Source organism: Bidens hawaiensis, unplaced genomic scaffold, assembly GCF_021521415.1.
Source record: "Bidens hawaiensis isolate Kalapana, Puna unplaced genomic scaffold, B.hawaiensis_p1.1 tig00028258_1, whole genome shotgun sequence".
NCBI classification, from domain to species: Eukaryota; Viridiplantae; Streptophyta; class Magnoliopsida; order Asterales; family Asteraceae; genus Bidens; species Bidens hawaiensis.
The window spans coordinates 150,993-170,453 of NW_027494603.1; the positions used below are offsets into that span (position 1 = coordinate 150,993).

Genomic DNA, 19,461 nt, shown 5'->3' on the forward strand with positions numbered 1-19,461 from the left:
GGCCCATCAGTATCTGTAGAAGTCCATGGTAGCCACATTGAAGAGATATACACCACACCACCTTACCTTCATTTGACTACTGACTCATCCTAGCTCGCATGGCCCAGAATCATCGAATCAAAGAGTATGGGAAAATGGTGACCACTTACAATCAAAATCAAAACCCAAACTTTATTATTATTATTATTATTATTATTATTATTATTATCATCTTCTAGTAGGAACATCCCCAAGTAACACACATGCCTCCTGATTTCGAAGATAAATTCAGACCATGGCAACGCTCTTTCCAGTTCTGGGTTCGAGCTGTTGATATCTACACTGGTTATAAGGTAATTCTTTAATTGAAAGCTTCTTTTGGTTTCTTGATTGAATTGTGTTTTCTTTCTTGCCCCAATTTGAAATGTAGCAGGCGTTTTTCTTGACCATTCTTATCACAATTTTAGATTTTCTTTGGTTTGTTTTTTCTTTTAACAACTACCCCCAATACCTGAGTGATGGGGGATTGATTTTGACACTCACTCATGAACTTTTCTTTGGTTTGTTTAACAAAAAGTTTTCTTGGTCGGTGTATAGTGTTTTCTTGACCATTCTTATCACACTTTTAGATTTTCTTTAGGTTTTTTCATAGTGTTTTCTTGACTATTCTTATCACAATTTTGGATTTCTTGTGGGCCCTGTGTATTTTCTTGGCCGTCGGTATCTCAATTTGAATTTTCTTGGTTTCTTTGATGTTATGTTTAAATAGGTGTATTGGGTTTCGTTGGCCATTGTTGCCCCATTTGAGGTTTTCTTGGACTTTTGATGTTATGTTGGTGTGCAGGGTTTTCTTGAACATTCTTGTCCCAGTTTGATGTTTCTTGGTTTCTTGATGTTACGTTCTAGTATGATTATTGGGTTTTCTTGGTTTCTTCTTGTTATGTTTTAGTGGGCGTTTTCTTGACCATTCCAGCCCAAGTTTGAGGTTTCCTCTGTTTCTTGATGGCTTATCTCTGTGACTGATTTAAGTCTTCTTGGTTTCTTGACATTATCTCTAGTGGATCCGTGGGTGTGTGTTTGGGTTTCCTTATTACATATAAGCACTTGGGAGTGTTTGGATTACAAAAAATGATTATGCTTAACTTAATTGCTTATTTTAGGATAAAATAAGTTGTTTTGACTAACAAAATGAGATTCTGATTATCTTGATGGATCCAACTTACAAGCTTACCCTTATGGTAAAAGCAAGTTGTTTTTAGTAAGTTGATTATCTCCCTCAAACTATAAGTTGTTTAAAATTTAAAAATATGGAGTCCCAACTCCCAAACACTCATGCATTGTCTTTTCTTGTCCATTGTTGTCCCGATTGAGGTTTTCTTGATGATTTCTTTCGTGGTTGTATTATTCTTTAGGTGTTTCAAGTTCGAGTTAACTTTGAAAAGGATGAGAAGAAGGCGGAAGCAATGTGGGAGAGACAACATGAACATGCGGCGGACAAAGTTTATTCCATGTGCTCTGACATGGGTGGCTTCTTTCTCAAGGTTGGTGTTTGATTAAAGATTTTGGATCTTTTTATAGTGAGTATTGTAATTTATACCTTTTTTGTAGAGTAATTTTACATTAATCTTAATGATAGTTTGTAGGTATTTGCATTTTCCAAGTGATTATTATGACTTGGAAGAATCAAAATCAAATACTTGTCTTTTTGAATTAATATTCGTTTGAATTTTGTTAGATTGCTCAAATTCTCGGGAAGCCCGATTTAGCACCGGCTGCATGGGTGAGGCGGTTAGTTACTCTATGTGATCACGCTCCTGCAACCCCGCCTAACATGGTTCGCCTGGTTCTTGAGAAAGAATTGTGTAAAAATGTGGATGAAATGTTTGAAAGATTCGATTGGGATCCAATTGGCTCTGCTTCAATTGCGCAGGTATTTCACTTATTACACAAAAAATGAAAATTGGAAATAAACTAAACTTGCTAATAATATATCAATTTGATGTTCTCTTTAACATGTTTATCTTACACATTTTCTACTAATAAATTTAGGTTCATCGAGCTAGGCTAAAAGGCGATAAAAATGATATTGTTGTCAAGGTAAGTCGGCATTTCTCTCTCTCTCTCTCTTTTTTTGTTGTTGTTTTTCTTTTGTTGTTTTTTTTTGGGGGGGGGGGGGGGTATGTATAAGGAGGTCCAAATATGTTGTTTTAAATGTAAGTGCGAATTAAAATGGTAAGACCCGCTAACATTTTTTTAATATTATTTATAAACAATATACAGACAGTATCATTAAATGACTTTTAATCCATTCAACTCATTTGACGTTTCCTCGTAACATATTTTACCATTAACGTTAGGGGTGTTCAAGACCGGATTATCCGGTTTTCGGATATCCGAAAAGTTCGGATAGTGAATATTGATATCCAAATCCGTATCCGAAAATTCGGGTATCCGATTTTCGGATACCCGAAACTTCGGATACGGATTCGGTTATTGAAACAAATAATCCAAATTAAAAAAAATGAATTTGTTTCTGCATATATTACAACTAAACTTGTGTTTAATTTTCCATGTTTCCAACATTGAGATAAAAAAACATTCCAGAATTTCATGAATAAATTCAAACAACCAGAAAAAACATCCAAAACAAATTCTAAGATAAATTTCAAAAGTAGTTCATCAACAATTAAACATTTAAAAATGATAAATCCAACAATAAGCTCGTGTAAACATCCATTATCCAACCCTTGTAAACCTGCAATGTCGAAAAACATAAATCAATAGAAATAAAAACAGCAAAACTATTTCTAATTTAGTAACAAAAATAGTTGTATAGAAACAATAAATTTATAGAAATAAAAATACCTTAAGCCGAGTCGATTGTTTCATCAGTTGTGTCTTGGTTAAACTCCCATAACTTAGGGACTGTTACGGTTTCAACGGAATCGTCATCACTAACATGTGCTTTGGACTCTAGATAAAGTAGCTTTTGTTTTTTATCTTTATTTGCAGGATACTCTTCGCAAACACTAATGTGATTTCTTAAATGAGTAGTCCCACTTTTTGAAGCACAAACAATTTTTTTATGGCAATACTTACACTCTGCCTTGGTATGGATATCACACTCGGTATAATGCTCCCACAAAATAGATCTTTTTTTTCAACAAACGTATTGAAGGAATCTCCACTGGAACAGTAATCTCTAGTCTCTACACAAAAACAACCAAAAGCTAATTAGTTATGAAACATTAAAGCTAAAAGCTAATTAACTATTAACAAAGCTATTGTGACACACTTTACTTTTCATTCTAAAAACTATTTTTTTGACAGTTCAAACTAAAAGTTAATTAAACGCATGATAAAGAAATATATATAATAAAAACTAAAAAATTTAAAACCCTAGCAGCTAATCTAAGACATCAAAATCTTAACTATTAACAAAAAAAAGGTGAAGGATAATTGGAAACCAAAACACCTTATGTAGCAGAGGTAGCGATGTGATAAAGACAATGAGAGGCAACGAAGGGGAAAATGGAAAATTTATAATGGGAGGAAACCCTAAATTTAAGTTATAACTTATAAATTGATTATTTCTAATTTTAATTTTCGGATATCGGATAATCCGATTATCAGATTTTTTAAGAAATCGACATCCGAATCCGAATATTCGGATTATCCGGTTTTCGGATATCCGATTTTTCGGATAATTCGGATACGGATTTTCGGATATTTCGGGTTCGGTTTCGGATCCGGATTTTTTTGAACACCCCTAATTAACGTAACCCAAATTGATCCGTTCACGTGTAAATGAGTTGAAATTGGCATATTTAGTCTTTTTTATCACCCTTTTAGTAAATATATTTATATTATCTATATTTTAGGTACAACATCCCGGTGTTCAAGATTTAATGATGACAGATCTTCGGAACTTGAAAGCTTTTGCATTATTTGTGCAAAAGACAGACATCAAATTTGATTTCTTTTCAGTGTGCAAAGAAATGGAGAAGCAGGTGATTCAAGAAACATAATCAGAATAAGATAATCATTTGGTTTAAGTCAGGGGTAGTTTTGTAAAATCGATGCTAATCTTGAATTCTTGTTTTTGTTCATGTCATTCAAGATAGGGTATGAATTCGATTTTACAAGAGAAGCCGATGCCATGGATAGAATTAGAACTTTTCTACTAAAAGTTAACCGAAAGGTGCCTGTTAAAGTTCCACGTGTCATACAGAATGCAGTAACCAGGTGAGTCATGTTAGTTTTGACTTTAAGGTCAACCCTCTTGACACCTTTCAAGTCAAGCCTTTTCACTTTTGAAGTCAAACCTCTTGGCACCCTCAACCATCCTGTTTCTGATTTTTTTTTTATTTTAATTTATTTAAATTGCATAGGAGGGTGCTGATGATGGAATATATAGATGGGGTCCCGATTTTGAATCTTGGAGATGAAATTAAAAAGAGAGGAATAAATTCAGACGGTAAGATGGCAGCAGCAGCAAAGCAGTAAGCTCTACAGTACTTAGAGAGTATGAAAATTTCATTTGCCACTTTATATTTATATAATTAAAACCAGATCCCCAAACGATGAACTGCCAATATTATTTATGTAAAATATATTGTTTTAAACTTTTAATGTTTGGATAAACATATTCTGGTTTTGATTATATGATTATTTAGGGATAAATATTGAGTTGCATACCATACAACCACAACAATCAATCAATCAATCAACCATACCCAGTGGGATCCCACCAATAGCAAGCTATAAGTAGGGTCTGGGGAGGGTGGGATGTAGGCACACCGTACCTCTATCCAAATGTGATAGAGAGGTGGCTTCCAGAGAGACCCTCGGCTCTAAAAACATATGTATGAGGGAATATAAAAGGAAATTAAAGTTCAACATTAATATAATTAGTAATAGCACGTAATAGAATTAAAACTACTAATAAATAAAACTATATAATATATGACATGAAAGTAGCATAGTGGTGTGTGACCAAAATAAGGTAAATAATAGCCCTTAAATAATTCACATCGCCATAAAAATCCTTAGCTTTAATTCTACGTCTCCAAGAACTCCTATCCTCAACCATGTCCTCTGAAAGGTTTAGGTCTAACAAATCATGCCCAATCCTCTCCTCCCAAGACAATCTAGGTCGGCCTCTACCCCTCCTCCCCTCTATAGTAATGTTTTCTACGATTCTAACAGGATTCGTCGTCTGTCTTCTCTTCACATGACCAAACCATCTCAGTCTCCACTCTCTTATCTTGTCGGATATGTTAACTACCTCTAATCTCTCCCAGAACACACCGTTTCTTATTCGGTCTAACCTTGTGTGTCCACACATCCAGCGTAGCATTCTTATCTCTGCTACATCCATCTTCCGTACTTGTGCCTTCTTGATGGCCCAACATTCTGTTCCATATAACATTGCGGGTCTAACAGCCACCCTGTAAAATTTTCCCTTTAGTTTAGATGGGAATCTCTTGTCGCGCAATATGCCTGTGGCTGCTCTCCATCTACAACATCCCACCTGAACTCGATGGGCCACATCCCTGTCTAATTCCCCATCACTCTGAACAAATGATCCTAAATACTTAAACGTCGTTACCTGCGGGACCACTTGCCCTTCAATGGTGATCTGGATATCCTCATTGTCAATTACTCCACCAAAGTCACAGTGGAGGTACTCCGTCTTAGATCGACTAATCTTTAAACCTTTTGTCTCTAGGGTTGTTCGCCATTCCTCTAGCCTCATGTTTACATCTTGTTTTCTCTCAGCAACTAACACTATATCGTCTGCGAACATCATGCACCACGGGAGTGTCTCCTGGATCGACTTTGATAACTCATCCAAGACTACTGCAGAAAGAAACGGACTCAACCATACTATAACAAGCCTCAAAATAAATTAAAGGAAAAAAATAAGGAAATGAAATGAGAAAATTCCATCCCACATTGGTGAAGGAAAGAAATGGAGAAGGAACCACCATAGTATAAATAGGTTTGTAAACTCTTGTCCCACATCGCTAGATTAACAAACTAGTGAGCACTTTATAAGGAAGAAAATTTCTATGTTAATGTTCTTATAAGGCATATCACACCCAGTGGTCCTAGCGGAGGGTGCGATGCACCCGAACGCGCACGCGCACGGGCGCAATGTGGCGCTTGGATGGCGCACTTTGCACTATTTACGCACTTCGCGGTATGCGACGGCTTTCTATTTATGGCCATCGCGTACCGCGATGGGATCCGAAACTTGCTATAAATAGGAAGTGAACGGGACTTCATTTCTTCGCACAAAATTTCTTGCTTTCTCTGAATAAACACACATACATATAATATTAAGAGAGAGTATAATACCCGAGTATCGTAACGATACCCTAGCCGATCGAAAGAAATATACACGAATCCAAAAGCTCTGCCTGTTAAGGTATGACATTGTGCCATCGTGTAAAGTTTCTACTCTCGTGTTATATTAGGAATGGACTGGCTAGCAGTCAATCATGCTCGAATCATCTGTAATACAAATTCTGTTGAAATTCGCTCGCCAACAGGAGAAATTATTACAATTCAAGGAGATAAGATGCTCAAGCCTAGAAAGTTTATATCAGTAATGAAACGGCAAGCTATCTAAGGAAACAAGGCGTAGTATATATGATCTCTGTAATCATTAGCGCCAAAGAAAAAGAGCTAAAAGAAATTCCGGTAGTATCGGAATATCCTGATGTCTTTCCAGAAGATTTACCTGGACAACCGCCTGATCGTGAAGTTGAATTTAGAATCCATGTCATACCAGGAGTAGCGCCCGTTGCTAAAGCACCATACCGGTTAGCGCCAACAGAGATGTTAAGAGTTAAAGAAGCAATTAGATGAATTGTTAGAAAAAGGTTTCATACGACCTAGCTCATCACCCTGGGGAGCACCAGTACTGTTTGTCAAAAAGAAAGATGGGTCAATGCGTATGTGTATCGATTATAGAGAATTGAATAAAGTCACAATTAAGAATCGGTATCCCTTACCGAGAATTGATGTTTAATTTGATCAACTACAAGGAGCTCGATACTTTTCTAAAATTGATTTACGCTCAGGATACCATCAATTAAAAGTGCAAGAAGAAGATGCTCCTAAAACAGCTTTTAGGACAAGATATGGTCATTATGAGTTTACAGTCATGCCATTTGGTTTAACCAATGCACCAGCTGCATTCATGGATATGATGAACCAAATATGTAAACCATATTTGGATAAATTTGTAATCGTTTTTATAGACGATATACTTATTTATTCCATAACCAGTGAAGATCATGTTAAACATCTTCATACACTTTTGACGCTATTGAGAAAAGAGAAGCTTTATGCTAAATTCTCAAAGTGTGAATTTTGGTTACAAGAAGTACAGTTTCTAGACACTTGATTGACCATGAAGGTATTCACGTGGACCCTTCCAAAATAGAAGCTATTACTAATTGGGAAATTCCTAAAACTCCTACAGAAATTCGAAGTTTCTTAGGATTAGCAGGATACTACAGACGCTTCATTCAAAATTTTTCCCGAATAGCAGTTCCGTTAACCAAGTTAACGTGTAAGAATGTCAAGTTTGAATGGGGACCTAAGCAAGAAGAAGCTTTTATAACTTTGAAGCAAAAGTTAACAAATGCCCCAATACTTGCGCTACCAGAAGGAACTGAAGATTTCACAGTCTGTTTTGATGCTTCTAAATCAGGATTGGGATGTGTACTAATGCAACGTGAGAAAGTCATCGCTTATGCATCTAGTCAATTAAAGAAGCATGAAGAGAATTACACAACACATGACTTAGAATTGGGAGCAATAATTTTTGCCCTAAAGATATGGAGACACTATTTATATGGTAGTAAGTTTACCATATTCACAGATCATAAAAGTTTAAAATATATCTTTGGGCAAAAGGAGCTTAACATGAGGCAAAGACGCTGGATGGAAATAGTTAGCGACTATGATTGTGAAATCCTATACCGCGAAGGTAAGACAAATATAGTAGCCGATGCATTAAGCAGAAAAGAGCATGAGAAACTTAAAAGAGTGCGAGCTCTAAGGTTAGAACTTCAAATCAATTTAATTGATGAAATAAAGAATGCTCAGAAACAAGCAATAGAAGAAAATAATATTGCTGATGAGAAAAGAAATGGTACCATTGATCTACTTGTCAAAGGAAATGATGAAATTCTCCGAATGGGGAACAGGATCTGGATACCAATCATAGGAGGATTACGAGAAAAGATTCTTGAAGAATCTCATAAATCCAAATACATAATGCATCCTGGAAGAGATAAAATGTATCAAGATTTGAAGAAAATCTATTGGTGGATAGGAATGAAAAAGGACATAACCAGTTATGTTTCAAAATGCTTAACTTGTTTACAAGTTAAAGCAGAACATCAAAAGCTATCAGGATTACTTCAACAATTAGAAATGCCAGAATGGAAATGGGAATTAATAACAATGGATTTTGTTACTAAATTACCTACTACAAGAAGAGGTAATGACACAATCTGGGTGATTGTGGATAGATTAACAAAATCAGCTCATTTTATACCAATGAAGGAAACTTTCAAAATGGAACAATTAGCTAAGCTGTATGTAGGCAAAGTTGTCTCATTACATGGAGTTCCATTATCCATTGTATCGGATCGGGATAGCCGTTTTACTTCTCATTTTTGGAAAAGTTTCCAAGTAGCTATGGGAACAAAATTAAACTTGAGCACAGCATACCATCCATAGACTAATGGTCAAAGTGAAAGGACCATACAAACATTGGAAGACATGCTAAGAGCATGTGTAATAGATTTTGGTGGAAATTGGGATGACCATTTACCACTAATAGAATTCTCCTATAATAACAGCTATCATACAAGTATTAACGCTGCCCCATTTGAAGCCCTTTATGGACGAAAGTGCAGAACTCCAGTATGTTGGGCAGAAATAGGAGGAAAACAATTATCAGGCCCTGAAATCATACAAGAAAGTACTGATAACATAGATCAGGTTAAGGAAAGATTAAAGACCGCACGAGATCGTCAGAAAAGTTATGCGGATCATCGACGCAAACCATTGGAATTTCAAGTTAGAGACAAAGTGCTACTGAAAGTATCTCCATGGAAAGGAGTAATCCGATTCGGTAAGAAAGGAAAGTTAAGTCCACGATTTGTTGGACCATTTCAAATTCTCAAACGAATTGGACCAGTAGCCTATCAGCTAGAATTACCAGAGGAAATGTCAGGTATACATGATGTATTTCATGTAAGTAACTTAAGAAAATGTTTAGCTGATAAAACACTAGAAGTACCCCTTCAAGATATAAAGGTAAATGAAAAGCTGAAATTCGTTGAGAAACCTTTGCAAATTGAAGATAGAAAGATCAAGAATCTCAAGCATAAAAGAATAGTTCTGGTCAAAGTGAAGTGGGATTCAAAGCGTGGACCAGAATATACTTGGGAATTGAAATCCGAAATGAAACGGAAGTACCCACACTTATTCCAAGTAAATCTCGAGGACGAGATTCAAAATAAGGAGGGGAGACTATAACAAGCCTCAAAATAAATTAAAGGAAAAAAATAAGGAAATGAAATGAGAAAATTCCATCCCACATTGGTGGAGGAAAGAAATGGAGAAGGAACCACCATAGTATAAATAGGTTTGTAAACTCTTGTCTCACATCGCTAGATTAACAAACTAGTGAGCACTTTATAAGGAAGAAAATTTCTATGTTAATGTTCTTATAAGGCATATCACACCCAGTGGTCCTAGCGGAGGGTGCGAAGCACCCGAACGCGAACGGGCACGGGCACAATGTGGAGCTTTGATGGCGCACTTTACACTTCGCATCGCCAAGGGCCGCCTTAGTATTTTTGTTGAAAATTAAAATAAAATAAAAATCCTTCCATCGCGTACCGCGACGTGAAGGTTACGCAGATGACACGTAGCCTGCCACGTGGCGTGCCACGTAGTAGGCCTAGGATGACTCAGCAAAGCTATAAGATGCTTCGCGGTACGCGACGGCTTTCTAATTATGGCCATCGTGTACCGCGATGGGGTCCAAAACTTGCTATAAATAGGAAGTGAACGGGACTTCATTTCTTCGCACAAAATTTCTTTCTTTCTCTGAAAACACACACATACATATAATATTAAGAGATAGTATAATACCCGAGTGTCGTAACGATACCCTATCCGATCGAAAGAAATATACACGAATCCAAAAGCTCTGCCTGTTAAGGTATGACATTGTGCCATCGTGTAAAGTTTCTACTCTCGTGATTATCGTTATGATTAGTGGTTTGATACTAATCTAGTGATACTACATTGTGTTTATCTTAGGTGCTTAATACCAGGAGGTTTTCTTTAATTGTAAACCTGCAAGGTGAGACATTCGAGTTTTTATACAACTCACATTTGCGTGAGACAACTATTTTTCCGACATTGTCATGATAATTTCAAAACCTATAAAACTCATGGCAAATGATCTAAATGTTTTCAAATATATTTTTAAAGTATTTTAAATACATTACAGTGATTAAGTCTCTGTAGACTTACGGGATGATTACTACTGATATTGTGGGGTGTTGTATACAAGGCTTGCCTACTGGGCTATTACGCGTTACTTATTGGACAAGTGTTAGCCAATAAGTAATATGACCACAGTCATAGATACGGTCGAGTGACAAGTACCTTTCGGTAATTTGTAAGCAGGCAGATGTAAAAACATCTTAATGTTGTAACTGTAAACTGTGTCATTTTCAAATGAATGTACTCACCAGTATTTCTTAGTGATCGAATATTTTAAACATGTTTCAGGTGACTTGTTAGAGACAAAGAAATGATGCCTGCGGGCTTCCAGCTTAAATAAGTGGCTTGTCACCAGAATAAAGAAACGTGTTTTGTAAATAAGGGTTTAACCCTGTAAAACTTATGTTTGTATCAAAAGGGATTAAATTCCCGTTTTATCATAATAATAATCATGACGTTTTTATAACTCTGATCATTTTTCCTAACTACGGTTCTGATGAAATTTTCCGCTGCAAAATAATTTAATAAACACCGATACCACCAATCAATGTTCACGGCTTCCCATCCCGGGGTATAGGGGTCGGGGCTGTGACACATACAACCACAACAAAATTGATTATTGAAAATTTACTTATTTATTTGTTTTAAATGTAATTTGCAAGACTCTTATTTCCAATTTACAACCCGTCTCTACTTTCTTTTTCATAAAAAATCTAATCTTGTGTGAATTTTATCATCTTTTTATTATCTAAGTTTATGAAATATTGGAATATACTGTTTTATAAGATTATTTAGTTTTAAATAACCACTTTTAGGCCTGTAAATGAACCGAGCATTCAGTGAACCATTCGACAAGAAGCTCGTTTATATTCATTTATTTTATAAACGAACGCACATGAACTTTTTCTGTATTCATTTAGTGAAATGAATGAACATGAACACGTGTCTCATTCATTCGTCTATACTCATGAGCATTTGTTCATTGTTTATTGGATAAAATAAATGTACTTTTTATGTGAGACTATTATTAATTTAACAATTTAGGGTGGCATTTGTGTAAATAGTTGTTAAGGGCTATTGTCTTTTACTGTTATCATAGTTTGAGTTATTTTCTATGCAGGAACATTTTAAAAAGTCTAACTCTTGCATATGGACAAATGATAATCAAGAGCGGTTTCTTTCATGCGGACCCCCACCCCGGAAACATTCTCATTTGTAATGGCTCACAGGTAAACAAAAAATACATATGCATATAAAGTAATTATGTTTAAACTATAACTTTTATCTTCATTTCTCTTTATCTTCTAAGATTTGAAATAAAATACGCGATAAGTTAAGTTATGGCACACAACACCTTTAAAAACAATAAGTAAACTACAAACCCGAAGACAGCACATATTTTAGACTAAACGGACCGGAACCGATTTAGACTAAACTCAAACCCATGATTTTTGTGGTAGGTTGGTGTCGTATTTTCGTGTCGTGTTAGAATTTCATACCCTATGTTGCTAATCAATCCAAAATATGGTAAGCCCAATACTATTAAAACATTATCTGAATTTAATTAAGAAATATTTAATACACATTTAACCGAAATGCTAAATGCTATGCTGGAAAATGTTACCTGAAAAAATTATCCCAAAATAGTTACTAAACACTAAAATCTGTTTGCAACTTCCACGAGCCAAGTAGACCGTTACTCGCATTCCCTAGAATTAATTAGTAATATAGAAGTTATAATATTTCCCTAATTAATACTTTTTAGGTTGCACTGCTCGATTATGGACAAGTTAAAGATCTTCCAAACACGTTGAGGCTTGGTTATGCCAATTTGGTTCTTGCTATTGCTGATAATGATCATGCAAGGGCATCAGAAGGATTCCGGTAATTATATTTATTTAAATTATATAAATTTATCCTAAAGTCACTTTTGAATATTTTTTATTAACTTCATGAAGTGATGATGTTTATCATTATTTCAGGGAACTTGGAATAGGCACCGTAAGCTTGTGCTCTGATGAACAGACAGAATTGTTTAAGCTGTCTCAGGTGATGTTTGATACAAAACTGCCACCTGGCGTTAAGGTGTTGCAGCCGTTTTCAGAAGATTCATCGATCAAGAAAGTTGCAGTTCAGGTATGTGTTTTTAATTGAAGTGGTAGTTTTGCTCCGTTTATTTATGGATGGGTCCATTTGGGTCGCTTTACAATCCCAAACGGGTCAAACAGGTTGAGAAGTCGTTTGAAGTTTGTATTTAATGCATAACCTCCTATATATACTTTTGCTTAGAAGTTGTAGTTTTGATACATTTACTTATGGATGGATTGATTTAGGTGGTTTTTAATCCCAAATGGGTCCAATAAAAAATTAGATAAATTGTTTAAAGTCAGTATTTAGTGTATAAATCTTTTTTATATATCTTTAGAAGTGGTGATCTTGATCCATTTACATACAGATGGTTTTTTTTAGAAGTGCTTGTTATTCAACCTGGCCCAACACAACTTGTTTCAACCTGTTCTAAAGTTGACCCATTTCAGTAAGAACTATTTTGACTCGTTCTAAAAGGGAACCGTTTCAAACAATACTATTTTGACCCGTTATCCAAGCCACCATGCAACCACATCTGCACATCACGTCAAATAAATGACTTACAGCTTAATTCATGATTTCAACTTAACGTTAAAAACAATATCCTAAATAATTGAATATCTTTTGGTAGGCATTCCCGGAGGAGCTTTTTTCGATTCTTCGTACGGTGCAATTGTTAAGAGGGCTTAGTGTGGGCTTAGGAATCAACTACTCGTGTGCTGAGCAATGGAGACCGATTGCCGAAGAAGCTTTATATCTTGCTGGCAGACTAAAAGGTGACTCAATTCTTGATAAGTTTATATAATCTTGAAACAGTGCGGGTTCAGGTAACGGGCCGGTACATATTCGGGTCAAAATTGTAACTTTCTAATGACCCGCTATCACCTTTTTACCATCTTTATATTGATTAGTGGTTAAGTATAATTACAATAGTTATAATCTGACTTCCTATTTTTTTATTATATAAACTAAGGGCGTAAATGAGTCGTGCCGCTTGTTAGCTACTCGAGACCAGTTTGCTAAAAGCTAAAATCGAGCTGAGCTTAACGAGATCGAGCCCGAGCCTAAAAGAAGCTCGTTTAATAGACGAGTTTTAAGCTCCAACCTATAAGAAGCTCATAAACAAGGCTGCAGGCTCGCGAAACTAAGCGAGCCTATTATTTATACAAATAGTATAATTTTTATTTAATATATAAAATATTTATCATATAATAAAATATATTTATATATAACTAAATAGTAAATAATATTATATTTACTATCTGATAACTGATAAGTATTTATATTTTTATTTTATGTATTTATTTTTTAGGGTAGTTTTGTCATTTATTATGTATAATTTTGTGATTGCAATCATATATCTACATATAATTAATGACAAAAATACCCTCAAATAATATTATACATATAAAATAGATTAACAAAATGAATGGTTAAAAGTTTTCAAAATTCTTTAATTATTTGGAAATTTTGAAATGATCCTGACCCTGTATAAATACTTATATATGCATATATTTAAGATAATTATTTAATTGTAAACAAGCCGAGCTTGAACTATAAATATAAAGCTCGCAACGAGCCAAGCTCATGGTTGACTTGATTAGACCCCTAAACTTATAAACCGGTCTAGGATTATTGACCAACACTTTGGGTGACTTTTAATGTATTTTGACATGTTTTCTTTGGAATTAAATCTTTTAATTTGACCCGTATAGATAAAACATCACCCAAATAAGCCCATGTATAGATCGGTTTTAGATTGTCACCTCTAATCGTTGAGTTACTTGTTTCTACTCGTTTCAGCTGAGGATCTGAAGACAAGAGAACGAAGTCAACGGGGGTTTTTGAGAAGAATATTTTGGCGGTAAAATGACGGGTTAATTGGTTATGATAGAATCCTACCATTTATTTGTGACCTTGTATAAGCTCTTGTAGCTACATTTTGTATTTACGTTCTAATTTCAACAATTTTTGGGGAAAAAATTTTTTGTTAACGTTTTAAGGGATATAAAAATAAATAATTAGTAAACGAACTTATATGTAATAAAATTCTTAATAGTCGTGCTTTTGGGTTTCTTTTGCTAATATACATTAACTAAACATTAAGCTTTGATCCAGTGATTTATGTAACTTAAATATGAGGTTTAATATATTCAAAGTGAAGTAAGGGGAGTTGTTAATATGAACTTTTACAAAAGATAGATGGTATTTAGAGATGTTCAAAACGGTTTGGGACTAGGAACCGGAACCGGTTCCTAACCGGTTCCTATATTCAAAACCCCCTTTTAAACCGGTTTCAGGCTCGAACCGGTTCTCCCACCCTCGGACCCCTAACCTATCTAACCGGTTCTTACCGGTTCCTACACTCCAACCGGTTACAGTGTAAATTTTTTTTTTTTTTTTTTCGTTTTTCGTTTGCGATTTGGATTCTAAACTACGATTCGTATTTGTATAGCATGAAAAATAAACAAAACAATTAACATAAAATTCATTTTATTTACTTTAAGAAGTTCAAAAATAAAAAAGGTTACATGTTTTAAAATCTTCAAAAATAAACTAACAAAACATTAAACTTATAAATATAAAGTTGTGACATATTATTTCTAGAAAAGCCTTCTTGTTCGTCGTAATTATTGAGCAGCGACTTCTTCCTCGGAATTACTTGTAGAAATGCCTTCTTGTTCGTCGTGCACTCGAACATCAAGTGGTGTTTCATCTTCGAGAGTGGTTACGTGTTGAATACGATCGATTGAGTCCAAGTGATCCTTTAAGCAAATGCACATCTCCACCGACTCCGAATTTAGTCTTGTTCTTCTCACCGATATTACCCTGCCACTAAGAGAAAAAGCGGATTCCGAAGCTACCGTAGAAGCTTGGACGGTTAGTAAATCACGGGCCATGGTGGCAAGAATCAGAAACTCGGTTTCCTTTACCTTCCACCAAGCCAAAACATCAAAAGTGCCATATTCCTCTTCGGATAAACCGGTAGAGTAATCAGTTGCACTATACCTTCCTAGTTCGCTTGAAGGGGTGTTACCCCTTTGTTTTTTAGCCGTTACGTTGCGAACGGTGTTCATAAGGCTAATCATGGGATCTCGTACTCTAGTAGCACTTGAACTTGATGAAGACCCCCCCGGCATATACATGTGTATGTTTGACCCATATTTATTTAAATAAAAGTCATACATAAATTTAAAATTCAACTTAAAATAATTTTTTGCCTCTGTTGAAAAGTTTGGGTCAATTTCATGCATATCTAAGGCTGAAAAAATTTCGTCTATCACACATTCAACCCCCGTAACATTTAACATTGGGTTTAAAACGGCGGCGCAAGTAAAAACCGGTGGCAATTCAAGAAAGTATTTTTTTAATTTAAACTTCATTGGTAATATGATGTTTGAAAACATTGGACTTTTATTTTCAAATTCTTTAAGATTATTACCATTAAAAATAACTCCGAAAGAACCAAGGGACTTGTCGGATAATACGTTCCCGATAGTTTCGTAGTTGATGTTTTAAAAACTTCAAGAAAATTCGATAAGTCATTGATAATTTCTCATTTCTCATTTGAAAAGGGGATTGCCAAATCATTCTCGGCAAGACTAGAATGAAACATTTGTAAAGTTTTTCTTTGTTCCAAAGCACTTTGAAACATTGTGCAAGTGGAATTCCATCGATGAGGTACATCCCAATTAGCTCCCAAAGCTTTTCTTCCCGTATCTTTACAAAATTTTCTATAATCCATTTGTCTTTTTTTACTTTTCTTAAAAACTTCATGTAGCATTAGTCTAAAATCGTTTATAACCGATGTAACCTCATCCGAAGCAAGTCCGTCTTGCACGATTAAATTAATGATATGTGCAACACACCTTGAGTGAAAAAATACACCATTGCAAATCGGCGTATATTTTAATTTTAATTTATCAACCGCCGATGTATTATTCGACGCGTTATCAAATGCCATTGAAAATATTTTATTTTCTAGTTTATAAGTTTTTATAACATAATCTAAAATTTCAAACAAATTATCTCCCGTATGTGGATACTCAAAGAGTTCGAAAGCAATGGTGCGTTTCATCATTTCCCACGATGACGAGTCTACCCAATGAGCGGTGACACAAAGATAAGATTCGGGTAGACCATGTGGAGCCGACCAAACATCACTAGTTAAGTTTATTCCCGTATTTATATTTTCAAAATATGCAATTAGTACCTCTTTGGCCTTCTTCCACAATTTTAAACAATAACGTTTAAGAGTATGACGACTTACGTGAGTGTATTGTGGTTGAAGCGTATCTCGAATCATGGCGGTTAAGCGAGGGTTGTCGAAGTGGCTAAACGGCAAAGCTTCTTGAATCACAAACTTCGCCATACGATCTTGAACTCGATCAATTTGGTATGTAAATATTCCGCCTTCACTATCCATTTGCGTTTGTTGCGAATCGACGTTCTTTTTCAACGCCTTGCAATACGGTTTTTCGATGTGTTTCTTCAAATTTGAATTCGAAAGTGGGTTTAAATAAACCCCACAAAACTTGCACCGAGCCTTCAATGAATGGTCACTCAATTCAACCAAATCCCAATTGCACCAAATCTCTTGATTACGATTATGAGGTACAATACGAACGAAACTTGGTTCGGCGTTGGAACCTTGACCAACCGATGATTGTGAGGCAGCCATAACAACAAATATGAATATAGAAGAAGAGAAAACAAGAGATTAGAGAACTCAAAACGTTGTAATAGCGTTTTTTTGTATTTTTTTGCGTTCGGGTTTGCGTTTTGAGTGTTGTGATGAACCCATGACACCAAATACCTATTTATACTAGTAGTGGGGTGCTTGGGGGAGCCAAAAAACGGCTATTTTTGACCCCAACGGTCAAAAAACGGCAAAAAAAACGATTTCCAACGGCTTAATCGATCCAACGGCTAGAACCGGTTCTAACCGGTTCCGGACCGGTTCCGGTTCGGTTCCGGTTCCTACCCGCCCCCACTCAGAAACGCAAGAACCGGTCACGGATCATCGGGTTGAATCAGATAGGGTCCGGTTCCTACCAAAAACAGGTAGGAACCGGTTCGGTTCCGGTTCGGGTCCACCGGTTCGGTTCCAGGAACCGGTTTTTTTGATCAACTCTAATGGTATTTGTGAACCTTCTAAAGATAGTCATGCTAGTAGGTTTCAAGACTAGCATGCGCCCATGCCCACTTAAGATTTACCCAACTATATGCATAAAATTCTAACCGTTTAACTGAATCAAAATCGACCTAAAATTGAAACCGGTATACAAGAAACATATTTGTAACTGACTTGAAAACCAAGTTGACGTTGGGAAACAGCTATATAGCCATTTATGATCGTTAATCGTTTAAACTTGGTTTTTGACCATTTACAATGTATTCCTGATTAGCAATGGTTTTTTTGGAGATTATGTTTTGTTAATTTTAAAAATTCAAATATAAAAAAAAAGTACTTATCTATATTTTTCAATTTTTTTTCAATTTATAATCAGTTTTTACAACCGGTTAATGGTTAATTGGTTCAGTTGATAAGCTAACCGATTACAAAGTTTTGGAATTTTTACCTAAGAATCGGATATGAATCGTAACCGGTTAACCAGTATTTACACCTACTAAACCCAACCATAAACTTTTTTGTAAAAAAGTAAACATTAGGCCCATATATAGTTGATTAAAAACAAAACCAAATACCAAACGAATAAACCTATAACTTTTCTCCATTTCTTGCATGCCTACCCGCATATCTCAATGTTCTAAAGTCCCTCACAAAACGGAAAACGGTTTTTGGTGATTGTTTTTACTCATGTGATTAAAATAATTTATTAATTCAAGGTCATTGCGAGCACTTGTAAATAAGTCAAGTCGTTTTGAAACATTGAGAACGATTTACATATGTTATTTGGAAAAGCCGAGGGTGTCACTGGACACAACCTTTCAATCTCTTGAGATAGAGGTGTGATTTGCCTACATCTCACCCTCTCTAAACCCTACCAATAGTTTTGCAATGAGTGAGATTTTACTGAGTATGGTTGTTATAGTTGTTGTATATGTTATTCGGAAAATGGTTTATAAAATATTTTATTTATATATTTACAAGTTCGATATTTGCAAGCTACCTGATATGAGTTTCCGGTCTGCATGATTACGTGTTTCAAATATACAAATTTATGCATATACAAGTCTACGAACTTATCATTTACTAGTTACACGTTTGCAATTTTAAAGAATGTTATATGTCTGATGTATTTTGTTACTAAGTGAGTGCCTTTTGAGTGCTCACAAATTTACTAGTTAGTGAGGATGACCACAAACCCAATGTTTTGGTATGTTCTGTAGGTCAGTACCTTTACTTTGATGATCACCACAAACCCGTTTTGCTCATTAGGAGCTCATGGATTTGTTTTTGATTATCCGATTAAGAACTTTCTAGGAGGTCACTCGCTATGGATTCCTAGCGTGATTAGCTGTGAAATTTTCTTCTCATTTACAACTAATGCGCATATAAATCGCAGATGGTCTCTTTTGTTAAATTATTGTTAGAAATTTGACATTATTAAAATGATAAAAATGCTAAAAATATAGTAGACTATTAATTTTACATATTAAATCCGTTTTTATGGCAGTGTTTTTTTAAGATAAGCATTCCGGTACCGTGCATGTTACATTTTGACCACATGATAATAAGTAAACTGTCCACACTCCATCTAGACCATTCACTAAATACATTGAAAGCATGTATGTAATGTAGCCCATAACGGTTTTGTTGGTTTGAGCCTCCTCAAAACAGTAGCACATGGAGAACTTGCATGTAGACCATTTACTAAATGC

At 35.3% G+C, this 19,461-nt stretch overlaps 1 protein-coding gene across 1 annotated transcript; it reads left to right on the forward strand.

Annotated features, from left to right (window-relative positions):
- Positions 1-242: 242 nt before the first annotated feature.
- LOC143576669 (uncharacterized) lies at positions 243-14,588 on the forward strand. The gene is made up of 12 exons (XM_077060708.1): positions 243-332; positions 1,392-1,520; positions 1,715-1,909; positions 2,029-2,076; positions 3,861-3,989; positions 4,100-4,224; positions 4,371-4,481; positions 11,648-11,756; positions 12,293-12,411; positions 12,510-12,663; positions 13,247-13,391; positions 14,419-14,588. Exons 1-12 carry the CDS (start codon positions 243-245, stop codon positions 14,481-14,483), a joined length of 1,419 nt encoding a protein of 472 aa, XP_076916823.1. The 3' UTR covers positions 14,484-14,588.
- Positions 14,589-19,461: the final 4,873 nt, after the last annotated feature.